Genomic DNA, 19432 nt, shown 5'->3' with positions numbered 1-19432 from the left:
TAGTCGGAGTGGTGAGATGTCGGAATGGAGAGTGAACACCCTGTAGTATAGAGTCTGGAACGACACCACCATTGAAACCAGAGAAAATGAAGCTATCAGTCATAAAAACTAAGCTATGATGACTAAAACTGAGACTGACAATTCGGTTCTTAAGTCTGACGTAATTTTGTAGTCCGATGTCACGTCCGGGTCCAAAAGGCACCAGCGCCGTCCACTCTTCATTGTAAACAACATGTTGGAACCCGTAAATCTTTTTACAATAACCTCCTTTTTCAGAAATGAACCATTGAGGGTTAATAAGGGTCTTAATGCTAATATCATAGAAGTACAAAGTATTTATTTATTATTATGATTTAACATTATTATTATTAACATTAAAACACTTGGACCCGGAAGTTATTCTAGCGGGGCGCAACGTCACGTCTTAACAATCGAATTACGTCAACAAATAAAAACTAGACTACAATGTTAGGGGGGGGAACTAGTGGAGAAGAGATCCAGTAGGCCTACAACTAAAAGAGTTATCATGGGTGCGCACAGGTGTCACAGACCGAAAACGCGACGTGTTGTGAGCTTGTAAATCGTCTATTTTTGGCCGCCATCACGGCCCGCCAAAAATACATTTTGTGATAAAATAAAATGTTGTGATATTTAGTCGACTAAAACTAGACTAAAAGTAAAACATTTCAGATGACAAAATTATGACTAAAACTAAACAGAATTTTATTCAAAAGACTATGGCTAAAACTAAATAAAAAATTGCTGTCAAAATCAACACTTGTGTGTGTGTGTGCGTGTGTGTGTGTGTGTGTGTGTGGGTTTGTTTCTCCCCAGGACGTGAAGGCCATCGTCACCCACTCCATTCACAGTGCCATCCACTCCATAGGAGGAATCCAGGTCCTGTTTCCTCTCTTCTCCCAGCTGGACTACAGGCAACTCAATGACAGCTCTGTGGACACCACCGTCTGGTGAGCTCAACCACTGGACCACAGGAACACACCCACCACAGAGAGAGAGAGAGAGAGAGAGAGAGAGAGAGAGAGAGAGAGAGGGAGAGAGGGAGAGAGAGAGAGAGAGAGAGAGAGAGAGAGAGAGGGAGAGAGGGAGAGAGGGAGAGAGGGAGAGAGGGAGAGAGAGAGAGAGAGAGAGAGAGAGAGAGAGAGAGAGAGGGAGAGAGGGAGAGAGAGAGAGAGGCGTCATTTCATACAATTGGCTATTTTCAGACATTTTTAAAATGTTGAAAGAAAAGGTTGAGAAAATCTGCATAAAATAAATGAATTGTGAGTGTTTTAAGTGTGAACGCTAGGGGCTGGCCATCCCCTGGGTCCACAAATGTTCCTCTGGAGAGGGGGGTGAGAGGGAACAAAAAGCTACAACAGCTACACAAGTTACAAATAAGTTGAACTTCACATACAAAGCTGCAAAAAGCGACAGATACGCTGCGTAGCTTTGTATCTTCTTTGTATATTATGTATCTGCCAGTGTGAACGCAGCATGAGAGAGAGAGAGAGAGAGAGAGAGAGGAGGAAGAAAGAGAAGGAGGACAGAAGAACATAAAAAGAGAGAATGAGTGATGGAGAGATAAAAGATGAGTGGAGAGAAGCTGTAGATATCTATCAAATGTGTGAGTGTTACCGTATTTGTTTTGTAAAGAAGTGTGTGTGTGTGTGTGTGTGTGTGTGTGTGTGTGTGTGTGTGTGTGTGTGTGTGTGTGTGTGTGTGTGTGTGTGTGTGTGTGTGTGTGTGTGTGTGTGTGTGTGTGTGTGTGTGTGCGTCGTGTGTGTGTGTGTGTGTGTGTTGCAGTGCTACCCTGCTGGCGTTCCTGGTGGAGCTGTTGAAGAGCTCAGTGGCCATGCAGGAACAGATGCTGGGAGGGAAGGGATTCCTGGTTATTGGGTACCTGCTGGAGAAGGTCAGTGTACTGTGTGTGTCATATCAGAATCACAATCATCCTTATTATTATTATAATTACGAGACATTAGTCGAGCAGTGACTAATAGGGCTGCGTTCGGAAATATGCTCTGAGAGCGCTGTGTGCTCCTCGCTCGTTCATATATCGTTACTTTCGGGGCAGAAACCTCTTATCTCCATATTTCAAATGTTTGTGTTTTTTTTGTAACGCTTAACGCTCCTACTTGATCATACTATAGCGTCACGCAAAAGCATCAAAAGTAGCAGATCTACAAGCTCAAAACGCGCCACTTCGTGGCGCGTTTTGAGCTTGTAGATCTGCTACTTTTGCTATATATTTTTTAAATCCCGAAAAGTAACCGTTTTGGACGTATGAGGTTTCCACCCGACAGAGACGATGTTCAGTACAGTCGGTGCGTTGGCGTTGGAACGTTCAGTGTGCTGATCCCTAAATGCACTGACCAACCCTCTGCTCTGAAGCAGGGCTGTCCAATGCGTTAACTCTGATGAAAACTCTGATGAAAACTACAATGGTGGAAGAAGTAATAGAAGTATAGCTACTAGACTATTGATTGATCCACAAGGCTAAATGCCTGCTAAACGAGGCAAGACGAGTGCTACTGCCAGTAAACAGTTTTATTATCTGACATCCAGCACGTTTTTTGATTGATTGTATACTTTATTAGTCAGAAATGTAAACGGCATGTGGTACACTAAGACATTAAGTCTAAAAGGATAACACAAAAAAGTCCTGGGGACTTGTTTCCATTGTGGTCCTACAGTATGCATTTAATTCATCAAAATAGCATAATAAATTTACACAATATAATATGCATCCTTTAAAGGATGGTGTCAGGGCATTCCACGTTTTGGCAGCAGAGTAGTAGAATGAGGATTTTCCCATGTTGGTTCTAAAAAGAACAACGTTAGGCAGGTATAGGAAGCAGTGAGGGACAATACAGACGGCAGACAGGCAAGATGTGTTGCCTGTCTGTTCGTAAATCAACTCCCTGAGCGTATTGTAACGGCACAGCCAGAGCACTCACATTTTCGGTGCGTATATACCGTGTATCCGAACGCACCGAAGATGAGACACATGTGTGTCAACAGGTGATGTAACAGATGTCTTTGCATCACTCGTCGGCTGTTTAGATAGATGATGTTATTGTTTACTTGTTGACAGATGCTGTTATGTATATAGATGCTAGCTATGTTGTTTACCAGTTCACATACAGTACGGCAGATATTGTTTACTTGTTCACAGATGCCGAGTATGTTATTTAGATAGATAATAGCTACATATGCTAAGTATGTTATCGTCTCTGTCAGGTGGAAACCTCACATGTCTGAAACTGTTACTTTTCAGGATTCAAATTCAAAAGTATCAAAAGTAGCAGATCTACAAGCTCAAAACCACGTTTAAAACCACACTCAAAACCCACCTTTTCACACTCGCATTCCCTACATAAATCCCAACCCCGCTTTGTTTACTTTTCTTATCTTTTAACTAGTTTCTCCTAATAAAGTTGTTTTTGTCTTGTTTCTGTAAAGCAACTTTGTGTACCTAGAAAAGCGCTATATAAATCATATGTATTATTATTATTAAAACACGTTGCTTCGCGCCGTGTTTCATGCTGCATTTTACGCTTCGTTTCAAGCTTGCAGATCTGTATACTTTTGATACTTTTGTGTGACGTTGCTTAGATAGACGCTAGTAGCTATGTTGTTTACTTGTTCACAGATGCTGAAGCTACAGTCTTTAGGCTTAAGTTTTATGTCTCTCAGGATGGAGAGAGATAATTGCAACAATGTCCGAACGACAGTACAATAAACAGATGTCAGCGCATCTAGTGTACTTCTACATGCCTTTCTCTGTCTTAGTGTTGACATCCTTAAGTCCGAGATCAGTTGCTTACGTATACTTAGTTGCGTGTGGGTGTGTATTTTTTTTTTTCAGTCTTCACGGGTCCACATCACCAGAGCGGTGCTGGAACAGTTCCTGTCCTTCGCCAAGTACCTGGATGGACTGCCACACGGCGCGCCGCTGCTCAAACAGCTCTGTGACCACGTGCTCTTCAACGCTGCCATCTGGATACACACCCCGGCCAAGGTCTGTGTGTGTACCGTGTGTGTACCGTGTGTGTGTGTGTGTGTGTGTGTGTGTGTGTGTGTGTGTGTGTGTGTGTATGTTGGTACTGTATCAAGGGTTTCTGTGTTATTGTTTGTGTGCATGTGTGTGTCAAGGCATGTGGGTTTTTCTATCTGGATACACACTGCCAAGGTGTGTGTGCGTGTGCGGTGTGTGTGCGTTTTTCCCTGCTGTAAATGAGGAAAAACAGAGACCGAAAAAACTGGGTGTCTCTCTCCTTGTCCGTCGTGATCTGACAGCCTTGTATCAAGCTGTGCGAGTCTGTGCACTGTGTGTGTGTGTGTGTGTGTGTGTGTGTGTGTGTGTGTGTGTGTGTGTGTGTGTGTGTGTGTGTGTGTGTGTGTGTGTGTGTGTGTGTGTGTGTGTGTGTGTGTGTGTGTGTGTGTGTGTGTTCTCATTTGCGTGTGTGCTAAGCTATAAATAACAACTAGCGGATGGAGGGATGTAACGGAATGCTAATGAAACAGGATGTTGAACGGCAGTCACAGTGCAATTAAAAGACATTCATACGGTGACACATTCAGCGTTTAAGATGTTCTTCTTACCCAGAGAGGTGATTTAGTGTGACTTATTAGAGACAGACACAGGTAGGGTTTTAGCATTCTTACGCGTCACGTTGACAGGCTGTTGGAGAATGTGTTGGCGTGCACATTATTATCCTGCGTTGTACATTCACAGGCACAGATGTCTGGCGATGCAGGTTTATTATCCGCTGTTTCAACGTGCTCGAGAATTAAACAGATTTTCCGCTAATCTTTGTCTCTCCCGCTAGCTAGCGATGTGTGGTGTTCACAACAGGTGCTGAGCCCATGCAGTGCCGACTGCTTTTTCTCGAATCCTCGTGACTATTAAGCAGTGGTGTAAAGTAGCTAAGTACATGTACTCAAGAACTGTACTTAAGTACGATTTTGAGTGAGAAGATAGAGGTATAGAGTCAGAAGAGCAGAAGAGAAACAGAAACGGTGCAATATACCAATTTAGGCATTTTAGCAGACGCTCTTTATATCCAGAGGGACTTACACAAGTGCGAGATCAGAGAAAGCAGAGTAAACATGAACGCTGGTGAACAAACAAACACGGAAGAAACAAGCTGCCATTATACCCTGCAATGCGTACGTACAGTATCTCCACACGGAAAGGACAAGAGAATATGTTTTCGGAAAGGCAGCACAGATTGTAAGATTCTAAATAGAGTGCCATATGGGACTGGATATTGAAAACATGATGACATATGTGTGAAACCAGTGGTGTAAAGTAACTAAGTAAATTCACTCAAGTACTGTACTTAAGTACAATGTTGAGGTACTTTTACTTCACAGGAGTATTTCCAAATTGTCTATACTTTTACTTCTACTCCACTACATCTCAGAGGCAAATATTGTACTTTTACTCCACTACAATTATTTGAAAACTTTAGGTACTAGTTACTTTGCAGGTATATCATTATATTATAAAACATACATTAACCACTTCAGCCCTATTTTATACATAGGGTATTTGAAAATAGCCGATCTACAAGCTCACAACGCGTCGCATCGTGACGCGTTGTGAGCTTGTAGATCTGCTATTTTCAAACATTTAGTACTTTTACTTTTGGTACTTTAAGTACATTTTGATGCCAATACTTTTGTACTTTAACTCAAGTAAATTTAAAATTCTGGACTTTTACTTGTAACAGAGTATTTCTATATTGCAGTATTGGTACTTTTACTTAAGTAAAGAATTTGAGTACTTTTCCCACCACTGTGTGAAACTATGGAAGTATAAGGTCATTCTCATGATGATGGGGTTTGGTAGGATTCCGAGGCAGCGGCGCACAGGCAGAGATGTTTCTGCAAGCTGCTAAATAGAGAACCATGGGACTCCATTATTGGAAACGTGATGAAGTATGTGTGAATCTATAGACCATATTCACACGACGGCCATGTTTCTATGAAGTCAATGAAAGTAGCCACCCCGGGTGGCGGCACTTTCAATGTTAAATTCCAATATGGCCGCCGTTTAAATAGGGTCTATGGAAGTAAAAAGGTCACTCATATGATGGGGTTGGTATAGGGGCTCAAATGGTTGCGTTGCCACTAGTTAACCATTTTTTGAAATACTTTGTCATACAACAGTGTTTCATAACGGAGTGAACTCGTCAGTTGGCCGCCCAAGGCTCACACTGCCATTGACGAGTATGACGATGTGTGTTTTCAGTGGTTTTCCACTAGATGGCACTGTTCGCTGACCTGGGAGTCACCATTGGACTCCCAGAGAAGTCAAGCTGCAGCAAATCACGTGAGCCCGTTCACTTCCTTGTTATTCGATTTGGAAAAATGGCCTTTTCTCTGTTTCTGTTGCTTTTTGGCGAAAACAACCTACATTCAACTGCCCTATTGAACTATTGAACGGATGATCGTGGCAGCACACTCCACCCCGCCACCCGCCCCTCCCCCTGATTGTACGAGACTCGGATACGTCTTTTAAAGCGATTGATCATACTGGAGATAAATATTCTATGATTGTTTAAAGGTTAGCAAAAACGCTCGAAATCGCTGGCAAGGGCAGCTATAGACGATGTTTTAACTCTGGCAGTTAAAGAGTTAATGTAGTTGTACTATGGACCTTTGGATGTCTTATAACTAAATGTAATACTGTCTGTGTGTACAATAAAAAGGAATAACAAAAATACATATAACATTAGATTCTTACTCATGGAATCGGTACGCTTATGTAATCTCCTTCAGGCAGGGCCCCCTGCTGCACTGCTTCACTAGTTACAGTGCGTCTTCTTTTTGTGTGGAAAATATGGTGCTTATGATTCCCTCCAATAATAAGCCCTGGATTAGCACATCACTTAAACATGGCCCTTAATCAGAAGCAGTTGTCTCATTATGAGGAAGATAATAAGGCAACATTTACGTGTTAAAAGAGCGGTTAAGATAGCTACAGGTGTATCAGGTGTTAGAGTAGAGCAGGAGGGTGAGCTGGATAAAGGGTGTTTAACTCATTAAGATCTGAGAAAAATACAAAAATATCTGAGAAAAATACAATCTGAGAAAAATACAAAAATAATGTCTTCTAAATCCTAACAGTTTTTTGAAAAACGTATGTTGCTAATATATCAGTGGTGCTCAAACCTTTTCATGTCAAGGACCCCCAACATTATATGTATTTGGCCGCGGACCTCCATCTCAAAGTCCATCTCAAAATATGTTGTTCCTGGGACCCCCTGAAGCAAAGACATGAGTTAAAAATGTTTGAATGTTAAAAAAATATATAGATTTATATAATATTCAAAGATTTGCAAAATATTTCGAGATTTTGCTAAAATAACGGATCTACAAGCTCACGAAGTGACGCGCTGTGAGCTTGTATATCTGCTATTTTTGAACAGCCGAAGTATAAAATGACACAGATGTTTTCCCGGTTTTAACGGGTTAACAAGGAAAGGTTTGGAATGAAATAAATGCCATGCTTTAGGATGCAGAACAAAGGATAGAGTGTGTGTTACTGAGAAGTCTGATTACTGAACTGGCTGAAGGCTTATAACCAAATTCTACTGGAGTTTAGATAGCGTTTGACTTTAATGATGAGCTTTCTAGGTTTAGACAAGGTGGCTGGTTGCAGGCAAGGTGATTGTGTGTATATCTCTTGGTCATTTCGCTGCAGTCGGGCAGATAGAAAGTAGATCTGCTACTTTTGCTATTTATGAATTTAATTCCGGAAAAGTAACAGTTTTAGACATAATGAGGTTTCCACCCGACAGAGACGATGTGCAGTGTTGCCAGATTTTGCGAGAGAAATAAGCAACCAGGGTCTATGAAAACAAGCCCAAAAGAAGCAACTACTGTAATAGGCCACATGAGCACTTAAACCTAATATACATCGACTATTTGAAAATAGCCGATCTACAAGCTCGCAAAGCGTCGCATTGTGACATGTTATGAGCTTGTAGATCCGCTATTTAAAAAAAATATATATATATATTTATAATCTTGAAAGAAAAAGTTAAATATTTGGAACATTTTAACAACTCAAATCTTGTGTGGGGGTCCCTGGCTGGCACAACAAATTCTCAGATGGGGGTCCGCAGACAGATACATATTCATTTTGGGGTCTTTGACATGAAATAGTTTGAGAGCCACCGGTTTAAACAACATTAGGAAGCAAGGCCAAATAAGCAACTACACTATAGAAACAATCCCCACAAAAATAGCAACGCGCAACTACTATCAATATTTACAAACGACTTTACAGAAAAACAACCCAGAGTTACAGTACTTATAATGAGCACACTTACAGTAGCAACACTGGTCATGTGCGCCGCATTGGGAGCTTGTAGATCAGCTATTATTTTTTATGGAAGTATAATAGTATAAAATAGGGCTGAACTGCACTGAGGCACCTTGTGAGAAAAAGGAACCATGAACCTAGACCTTTTATTGATTTTCTCCTTTATTGCAGTGGTTCTCAAACTTTTTCATGTCAAGGACCCCTAAATTGAAACTTATTAGCCCGCGGACCCCCATTTCAAAAGATATGCCAGGGACCCCTCATAAGAGAAGATTTTTACGGCTCTCTAGCAGTGAATCTCAACCATTTTAATTTCAAGGACCCCCAGTTTGACATACATTATGGCTACGGACCCCCATTTAATGGCATTTCTATCTCTGGGACCCCAATTTATAAAGTAAAATCAATGTTAATTTAACTCTGAGAGTGTACAAATGGAACCAAATGGACCCGTTATTGTCCATTTGGTTCCATTTGTACACACTCTGAGTTACAGACCCATAAGGGTCCATTTGGTTCCTAATCTATCATTTAGCTGGGAACCCCCTCAAGGACCCCTGGGGGTCCCCGGACCCCACTTTGAGAACCAATGGTTTATTGTATTCAGCCACATGTTCTGTGCTCTCACACAGGCTTCTCATCTAAACATGAGGTAATTCATCAAATGCATAGAAATAGTAATCTAGGATCATAGGTAAACCAAGAACCTACAGTATCATCAATCTAGACAGCATAATATCAACAAATAAATAATCTGTACGTTGAAACTATACAAACTATGGGACGCCAGGTCAACAAATGAACCTGGCGTCTGTCTACATAACATGCATTCTAAATTACATTGTAACCTTTGCATAAGCCTGCAAGGTCGTCAAGGCTAGGGCGAGTGCCACAATAGTGCTACAATAAAATAGAGAAGTTAAGCATGCTGATGGCTCAGTAATGGTGAGTGTTCTGCAGGGTGTGGAACAAGAAGATCAGTACCGGTCCTTGATTGATTTGTTAAACTTCAACTTCAAACTACTTTAGTTATCCCTGTAGGGCAGGGGTCTTCAACGTTTTCAGGCCAAGGACCCCCTAGCTGAGAGAGAGATGAAGCAGGGACCCCCTCTACATTACATAAAATTGTGCTTCAGATAAACGTTAGTTTGGTTCAAGTGGTCAAGGTAAAAAAAAAAATCATATCACACAAAGATTTGGCGGACCCCCTGTAGTAACTCTGAGGACCGCCTAGGGGTCCCGGACCCCCTGTTGAAGACCCCTGCTGTAGGGGCAATTAGTTTGGAACAGCTTGCAACAGAGAAACACAGTAACACACAACATACATACATGCATACATGCATACAAACAAACAAACAAACAAACAAAAATAGAATAAAAAAGTGGAATAAAAATGATCTTAAACATTCTGAACAATAACAAGGTAAAAACTAGGTTAAAAATAAATGAGAAAGAATAAAAAATAAATTTAAAAAACCCACATTCCCCAAAATGAAATACAGTACATGTAATTTATTTAATTCAGTCTGACCAAAAGCAAGGATAAATCATATCCCCACCGGCCATAACAGTGGATAACCAGAGGAGGGATATCAGAAGAATCAGAATCAACTTTATTGTCACATCACAGGTTTACAGGGGTAAAACAGTGGGTGAAATACATTTTTGTGAAAGCTCCATCGTTTTTGTTACTTCCATAAAGAGAAAGGGAAGAAGAAGAATAGGGGGAGAGAAACTAACAAAATGATCTACATACACATAGTACTGTATTTCTATCCGGTGCGGTAATTAAGTACCTGAGGTAAGACATAAAGGTGCGTGAGCATAGCAGCAGATATAGTGTACATGATATGTGTTAGTTAAGGTGCGAGAGAAAAAGCACGTTTTACATTAAGGTGCAAAGTGTCAGCACGTGTCGACCACATAGTCCACAACATAAGGTATCTGACACTGATGTAATTATTCTTTTATTTTTGTATCAGAAGCAGAGGCATGGATTTTCCTCCCCCACCCTCCCCAGCAAATCCAACCCTGCTTTTGTCAAAAGCTGTTCAGGCTTGTTTCTCTTCTTCTTCTTTTTTTTCCAGCAGATAAAAGGAAAGCTCAGAGGGCTCTCAATAAAAGATTGATATAAAAAAAATGGCAGAGGATGACGGGTGCCTGACAGAAAAATAATGCACTTTCTATAAGAAGGAGAGCATCCCACTTCACACAACAATAAGCAGCATAGTGTTCAACATCACATTCTTTAACACATCGACTTAGATAACTGGTGTGACCGAAGTCTTTCATCCAAATAAATGGAGGCGTAAGACCAAATGAATGCTTATTGATTTTCCGAGGAGGCCCTGGTATCTCTGCACTGTGTGATTAAGGGTGAGTCACAGATACAAGTGTAGAAATGTAAGTATTTGGGCAAAGTCCTGGATGAGAAACTTCAATTTAATACAAATGTAGATAGATTCTTTATCGTTGCTGGCGGCGGGAAACTCTCCATATTCTAACTTTTTGTGTTTTTTGTCAATTAATGCCCTACTTGATCATGCTACAGCGTCAAAAGTAGCAGATCCACAAGCTCGAAACACGGCACGAAGCAACGCATTTTTGAGCTTGTAGATCTGCTATTTTTGCTATTTTTGAATTTGAATCCTGACAAGTAACAGTTTTAGACATATGAGGTTTCCACCCGCCAGAGACGATACAAATTAGTTTTGGAACACAGTTCTTATATGAAGCGATCTAAGATTCCCCAATGAGGATATCAATACAAAAAGTAAAGCCACAAACCTGCGAAAAGCGCCCTCTACTGGCAGTGACGTCAGGACTTCGGTGCTCTAGTCTATAGCAACATACTGTACGTTTTTTATGAAAACTGTTAGGATTTAGAAAACATGTTGAATCCCCAGAAGCAAAGATTTGAGTTAAAAATGTTCACTTTAAAAAACATATATATTCAAAGATTTGAGTTAACATTTTTCGCTTTAAAAAACATATATTCAAAGATTTGAACACATTTTCAGATCTACAAACTCGTAGTGCGGCGCTATGAGCTTTTATATCTGCATATATTCTTAATAGCCAAAGAATTAAAAGAGAGAGAGAGAGAGAGAGAGAGAGAGAGAGAGAGAGAGAGAGAGAGTAAAGGCTGTTTTCCATGCATGCTTGATAGGAGGACAACCTGGAGGGAGGGAAAACTGCAACAAACAGGAGGACGTGAAATGAAAAACAGGGACGTGGCGATGACCTTCCCAGAATCACTGACCTTTACAGAACATTCAGAGTACATGGCTAGCAGGGAAGGAACTGAACGCGACGGAACAGAAAACCCGGAGAAAAAGTGACATTTTGAAAAAGACTGCGGGATAGGAAAGTGGAAAAGAGTTAGGGAGTTCAGTCCAACTCTTTCTCTCTTTCTTTCTTTCTTTCATTCTTTCTCTCCCTCCCCATTCTCTCTTTCTCTGTGTAAACTTGATGCTCGCATTTTTGACTATCTTCCAGTCTCTCTCTTTCTCTCTGTCTCTTTCTCTCTCGGTGAACATGATGCTAGCATCCTTGACCCTTTCTTTCTCTTCCATTCTCTCTCTCTCTTGCGCTCTGTCTCTCTCTCATTCTTTCTCTCTCTCCCCCCATTATCTCTTTCTCTCTGTAAACAAGATGCTAGCATTTTTGACTATCTTCCAGTCTCTCTCTCTCTGTCTCTCTGTGTCTCTCTCTCTCTCTCTCTCTCTCTCTCTCTGCGTAAACTTGATGCTAGCGGTTCTTGACCGTCCCCAGGGGGCCTGTCAGCTCTAACCTCCATTATGTTCAGCTTTCAGCTATTATTCCTGTCTCTCCGTAGCGTCTTCACCTCTGAACCTGTGCTGTGATTGGCTGCCGGGCAGCAGCGGTTATAGCGTCGGTGGGTCGCGCTGAGTTCAGGACGGGAGAAACACAGACTTCTCTGAAAGAAATCACAGAAAGAAATCTCTGGAGCTCAAAACTCCAGCTCAGAGCCATCTTAAATGCAATCTTTATGGGGAATTATCTATTATTCATAGACCTTTTGTTTAGGGTTGCTGTTTACTCAGTTATTGTGTGGAATTGACTATGAATATGTTATTATGTCGTCTCTGTCGGGTGGAAATCTCATACGTCCACTGTTTTTTTTTACGTTACTTTTCTGCATTCAAATTCAAAAATAGCAAAAATTGCAGATCGAAAAGCTCAAAACGTATCACTTATAGCCCTACATTATTTCGAGCTTGTAGATCTGCAACTTTTGTGTGACGCTGTAGTATGATCAAGTAGGACATTAGTTTACGAAAAAACACAAAGTTTAAATATGGAGATAAGAGGTTTCTCCCCGAGAGCAACGATATTGATATGATGTAGGTGCTACTGTAGGTGCTTAGGCACCTACAGTACCCTATGGGAATATTAACTGGGCTTTGTTTGTCTATTGCACAATATCAGTGTAGTTAATGAGCTTTAGCTTTTTCTCGAAAATCAGTGAGCTGAGAAGTTTGGCTTATTTCACCATAGCACTCTTTGTACTACTATACAGCAGGGGTCCTCAACAGGGGGTCCGGGACTCCTAGGGGGTCCTCAGAGTTACTACACGGGGTCCACCAAATCTTTGTGTTATAGGACTCAGGGGAACATTAGCCAAAAATAGCCGATCTGCTGTACAAGCTCACAACGCCCTTGTAGATCTGCTATTTTTGGCAAAGAGGTTTAGTGTAGAGGGGAAAAAAGAGCTAATCAAGTACAGAGCCTACTTCATCTCTCTCTCAGCCAAGGGGTCCTTGGCCTGAATAACATTGAAGATGTTCCACATGTTCCGTAATGTTTTAGGTAATGTTTTAATACCTCACAACGCTTTGAAAAGCTCACAATGCTTTAGTTTTGTCTAGTTAGTTAGTTGAGTTGATTTAATTGACTACATTTTATTTTGGCGGGCGTTAATGGCGTCGTAATGGCTGATTTTACACTTGCATACTGAAAATAGCAGATCTACAAGCTCACAACGCGTCGCGCTACGACGCGTTGTGAGCTTGTAGATCTGCTATTTTCAGAGTGCAACACCCTTGTGCAACAAAACATAAAATAACTTGTCTCCAACCGAACATTTCAGTTTTTTTTGTTTTTTTTTATTATTTGTTGACGAAAATGTCAGTATATTTAGTTTTAGTCATCGTAGCTTTTTATTTCGTTTTCATTTAGTTTTCGTCAGTGAAAAAGGGTGGTCGACCAACTTTTTTCGTCATAGTTTTAGTCGACAAAAATCAACACTGCTTGAGTCTCACATCACAATATGGATAATAATAATCTTAACATATTGCCCGGGCCTTGGTACTCCTACTGACGTCATAGAGGACACATTGTGACGCACCGTGGCCAGACGGCACCGTGGCCACCCCACTAATTCCATCTGCTGAAATGCAGCCACCTCGTCTGAGACGTGCACTCAGAGCCAAGGCCTGTGTAATGAGCTCCGAGGTGTTTTTTAGCGAGAGAGAGAGAGAGAGAGAGAGCGAAGCGAGGGAGTGGAGGAGGAAAAGGGTAACGCACTATAATAACACGTGTTGAGGTGGAGGAGGAGGCACATTAGCGAGATGAGAAGGAGAACAGAACGACAGATGCGTTAACAGGTATACTGAAGATGGGAGGAGGGAGAGGGAGAGGGAGGGAGTGTAGCCTCTTTACAAAAGCCAGGGAGTATAGATAGAGAGCATATCGTCCATGTCGAGTGGAAACCTTGTTTCGAATTCATGGATATTTTGCAAATGGTAGGCAGCGGTTCCGGTAGGAGACACAAAGGAGACTCTTTGTGTCTCCTACCGGAACCGCTGCCGGTCATCAAATTATTGACCAAAGCAAAATCCATGAATTCAAGTCTCCATGGGGTGAAAGTTAATACTTTTCATTATTTCCATATTTATTTACAACTCACAGACACTCTTAACCGCCGTGTCTTTCACTTTAAAATGAATGCAAAAAAATAGCAGATGCTACACGTTGTGAGCTTGCGGAACGTCTATTTTTGCCTAACTTTTGTATGATGCAGTTATATGACGAAAGTAGAAAGCCTTAAATTACGGAGAAAACAGCCCCGAAAAGCAGAGATATTAGCCAGCTGAAAAGCGAGAACGAATCGACTGAGATCGAGAGCAGGTAGGAGGGAGGAAGGGAGGAAGGGAAGAAGGGAGGAAGGGAGGAAGAGAGGAAGGGAGGATGGAGGGAGGGAGTAAAGCCTTTCTAAATGTCAGCGCTGTGAGCGGAGCTGCTCAGATGAGACTGGGCAGCTCCAGGCACTGTTACAATGGGGGAGAAAAAAAAACACACAGCTGGCAGAACATCAGCTCCTGCCTGTGGGGGGGGGCATGGGGGGGCAGGCAGCTGCTGTCGGCAATGAAACAGACAGTCTTTTGCCTCCCAAACACCAGATTTTGTTGTTTTGCCACGATCAGGTGTCTCTAACACCGTTTTGTTATTGTCCATCTCTGTGTGTGTGTGTGTGTGTGTGTGTGTGTGTGTGTGTGTGTGTGTGTGTGTGTGTGTGTGTGTGTGTGTGTGTGTGCGTGTGTGTGTGTGTGTACTTGTATTACTACAGATGGTTCTCAACCTGTGGGCTGGTTGTTGTGAGCACGTGGACCGGGAATATGCTTAAAAAAACAACATTTGAGTACTTTTTCCACCTCTGATAGTTAACTATACCATAAATGTCCCCACGAGTATTATAGCAGAATTCGAGAAATAGTCAGCCATTGTGAGGACACAAGAGACATTTTGTTAGGAAAATATTCAGGCTGGGGTTAAGCGTTCAGAGGTTAAGTGTAGGGCTTCAGGTTGGAGTTTTGCCAATTCATACTTGATTGCGTGCCAGTGGTGTTTGTGCACCAAAAACAACAGTTTGCAGTGACCTTGTAGATCTGCTATCTTTGACACACAACTACAGTATATCGTTGCTGTCGGGCAGAAACCTCTGATCTCATAACTTTTTGTGTTGTTTTGGTAAATTAACACCCAACTTGATCATACTACAGCAGCGCCACTCAAAAGTAGCAGATCTGCAAGCTTGAAACACTGTGCGAAGCGACGCGTTTTGAGCTTGTAGATCTGCCACTTTTGATACTTTTGAATTTGTAACGGTTTTGTACATACTGTATGAGGTTTCCACCTCATATGAGATCAAACTCAGCCTTTGGGTTTAGGGTTAAAAATGCCCCCCCCCCCCCCCCCCCCCCCCACCCCAACAAAAAAAGGATGTCTTTATTTATTTATCGTTTTACTGGTGTATTTTTCAGTATTCTTCAGTATTCTGTCAGAAGAGAGACGATAGAAGTAGAGTGAGAGCAAAGGGAAAGAGATAGGATTGAAAGGTTAAAATAATACAAATAAAGATACATACACAGTAGGCCTGACCTCGATTAGTCGAATAGTCGACTAATTAGTCGAGGGGTGTCTGAATCGACTGCCAATCTCTTAGTTGAATTATAATTACTAGACCATACCCGGTCGACGCATCCGTGGGGGGATATGCGCACATGATCTGGCAACCCGGGAGGCGACATTGTTTGACACATAAACGCTAATAAGAAGCTGAGATTTGATGAAATTGAAAAACGGGCTTCACAGTTAAGTTCAGATGGTAATGGTCAATGGCTGTGTGCAAAATCAGAGCAATTGCGCCAGCCACTGAGGAGAACCGGGTAGTGACACCACTACAGACAGACAAACAGAGGTTACTAGAATTATAGTAGGATATTTTAATTATATATATATTTTTAATTATTCGACTGAGAGATTGGCCTAGTTTGTTATATTAATTAACTAATAGTTTGCCAAAAATAGGATAAAACCAATAGTATATGTTAAATCAGACACTAAGCACCCCTACATACCAAATGGAATGTTCCTCTATTGCATCACCTTTTTTGCATGATTTGACTGAGAGATTGGCAGTCGAATCAGACTGATTCAACTGCCAATCTCAGTTGAATTTTGGGTGTTGCATTAGTCGACTGCTAGTCAACTATTGGCAATTAGTCGCCAATCAGATTGAACTATACAAATCCTTAGTCGGGGACAGGCCTAATACACAGATAGCGTATGTGTCAAAGACTCAGGCACAGAATGAACCAAAAAAAATAACTGGATTCTGAAGTACACAGACATTCAATCAAAGCAACAACACAGAAACAAGACACAGGTGTGGTGGTTAACAAGGGGTCGGGGAGAACATAACCCAAAGGAGAAGAAAATAATGGTCTAGAATTAGCCTGGAAAGGCCACCAGAGAGTAATGCCAAAATTCTAATAATAATACATTATATTTATATGCAGGTATACTGTGTACATGTTATTTGAAACGACAAGATCTCTTTCACGAGGGAGCCCTAGAGGGAAAAATTACAACTTACAAAAATTGCACATCGGGTGCCAAACACGGTAAAAATCTCCTTGATAAAAACCTCTGTATCTCCTTAACTTTTTACATTGGGGAAAACAAGTCATTTTCGATGGGCGATTACTCCGTAATGGCGACTCGCGTGAGAGATGATATTGTTCCAAGCATTAGCCAGGACCATTGTAGGTGCTCGCCGTGGAGTCAAACAGCTATAAACAGCACAGTGTTACAAACGGTGAGATCTCTGGCACTCAGCGTAATCTGTTTTAATAAAAGGCTGGAACCCGTTGTGTTAAAATGTTTGAGAATGAGAATGTTAGATAATTGAGTAGTATGGTAGAGTCTTGATGAAAATGACGTGTTGCAACGTTTCTTCAAGTTTCCATAGAGTTGATACAGTAGCTGACTGAAAGTTGACAATTGGTGAGTGATTAGAGGAGTGTTGAATAAATGAGACATTGTTAACAACTATTACCAGGCTCTAAAAGTGTGAAATGTTTAGGAAGGCATTTTCTCAACTTGGACTATTCTGGTTTGACAAGATTCAAATGGGCAATCTTCTTCTAATATGTTCCGATTTCAACGAATGACAGGTCATTTGAAAAGCTTACATTCTGTACTTTCATAATCTATGAAAGAAAAAAGCTGAAAAATGACCATGGCAATGACTTTGTGTCTCAAACCGCTGTTTTGGGTCACATAAAATGTATGTGACCCTGGGGGTGCCCAGACCCCCAGGGGTCCTTGGGGGGGTACCAGGGGGTCCCCAGCAAAATATGTGTTAATATACTGTAGGGTCACAATCATCAACAAATTTAACCACATTGTATACTTTGGCTATTCAAAAATAGCAGATATGAGCTTGTAGATCTGCTATTTATAAACAGCCAAATACATATCATTTTGACATGAAAAAGTGTGAGAACCACTGACATAAATGATGTTCTCACAAGTATATATATGTTTGTGTGTGTGTGTTTCCACAGGTGCAGCTGTCCCTCTACACGTACCTGTCCTCAGAGTTCATTGGCACGGCCACCATCTACACCACCATCCGCCGCGTTGGCACCGTGCTGCAGCTCATGCACACACTCAAGTACTACTACTGGGCCAGCAACCCCCTGGAGTGCAGCGGCATCACCCCCAAAGGCCTCGGTACGTGACAGACACATTTACATGCATTTAAATGCACTCTGAGAGTGCACGAATGGAACCCATCACCCCCAAAGGCCTCGGTACGCATGATACGCACAATCGCACACACACATTTGCATGCACTATGGTTCGTCTCACTATGGAGTGTCCGTCCTGAGATTGGGAGGTCTGGGTTCGATCCCCCGGCCAGGTCGTACCAAAGACTATGAAAATGGGACCCAATGCCTCTCTGCTTGGCACCCAGCATCAAGGGTTGGATTGGGGGTAAGTCCCTGCAACATACTAGCATCATGTCCAGGGGATGTACTTGGACATCATCAAGCTGCCTCACGCTACAGAAACAGGAGATAGGCTCCTGACCTATGGGCCACATGACTCGGCAATAAGGCTTACTTATGGTTCTCAACCACGGGGTTTTAGGGGGGTCCCCAGCTAAACGATCGATAGTTACAGTCCTAAGAACCGACAGGGTCTGGAACCATTCGTACATTCTCAGAGTTAAATGAACACGGAGGATTTTACGGTGTAGATTGCACCAAAGGTTGCATCAACTATAGGGTCAATGGCCCTAATGTAATCAAACTGGGGGTCCCTCAAGGACCAGTGATTCTCAATCCATTTGAGAATCACTGCACTATGGGTAGGGCTGTGTCATCATCAGGACATTGCGCTTGATGATTCATTGTCATACAAATAATTGCGATTAACGATTTAATTGTGTTTTTCCTTGGTCAAAACGTCAGTATTCAGTGGACAAGACTCTCCAAGATCCAAAATCTGACCCAGAATTCAGTCAGGCTCTAAGTTCCAATAACACACACTTGATCCCTGTTATAAAGTTTTATCGTTGATTGGCTTAGTTGGAGGACTTGTGTTCCCAAATGAGATAAGAACAAAAAAAAATAGACAATATCACTGTTTTATTGGTTTTAATTAGCAGGTTAGAGTTATTGAGCAATGTAAATTGTTTCTCTAATAAGACTGTATAGTTTTAAAATGATTTGTTTTTATTGGAGTGGAAAAAAAAAGAAAAGCAGAGGATTTCAAGATTGAATTATCCCTGCTTATCTCAAGAAAGTTTTAAATGGGGTTAAATGGGGTTATTACTGCCACACACACACACACACACACACACACACACCGTCGGTGTCACATAAACGTATTATTTGGTCCGTTAAAATGGATATGCATTAAAAGCAGCAGACTGGAACTTATTTTAATCAATAAAACGTTATTTTAACCAATCTGTACGGTAGAGTATGTTAATAAATGAACAATGAATAGCGTGGTGTCCCTGCTCTTCCAGAGATGTACAATAGACAGTGGTGTCGCTGGGTAGGTCAGGACACGTACTGGTTGACAAGAAGTACTGCCTGAAGCTCATAACGCACAATCATCTCCTCTGGCCAAGCAGGGACATTATTGCCTCTCGACTGAGCAGTAGAAATGTTGTCCCTAAATGCAGTGGTGTAAAGTAACTATACTCAAGTACTGTACTTCAGTACAATTTTGAGGTATTTGTACTTTACCTGAGTATTTCCAATTTCCAAT

General features: G+C 41.6%; 1 protein-coding gene across 1 annotated transcript in view; it reads left to right on the top strand.

Annotated features, from left to right (window-relative positions):
• The window catches only part of LOC311057057 (neurobeachin-like), a gene marked incomplete at both ends in the record, with an annotated part of 230399 nt that overhangs the window by 116126 nt on the left and 94841 nt on the right, over positions 1-19432 (top strand). Inside the window, 4 exon segments of the mRNA XM_084073945.1 lie at positions 835-968; positions 1804-1912; positions 3869-4021; positions 17713-17881. Of these exon segments, the coding sequence (XP_083930071.1) occupies positions 835-968; positions 1804-1912; positions 3869-4021; positions 17713-17881 (565 nt within the window).

This window comes from Gymnoscopelus microlampas (genome assembly GCF_963454915.1).
Source record: "Gymnoscopelus microlampas genome assembly, chromosome: 12".
NCBI lineage: Eukaryota > Metazoa > Chordata > Actinopteri > Myctophiformes > Myctophidae > Gymnoscopelus > Gymnoscopelus microlampas.
Note: the sequence above shows the minus strand (reverse complement) of the source record. Positions and strands in the feature narration are given on the sequence as shown.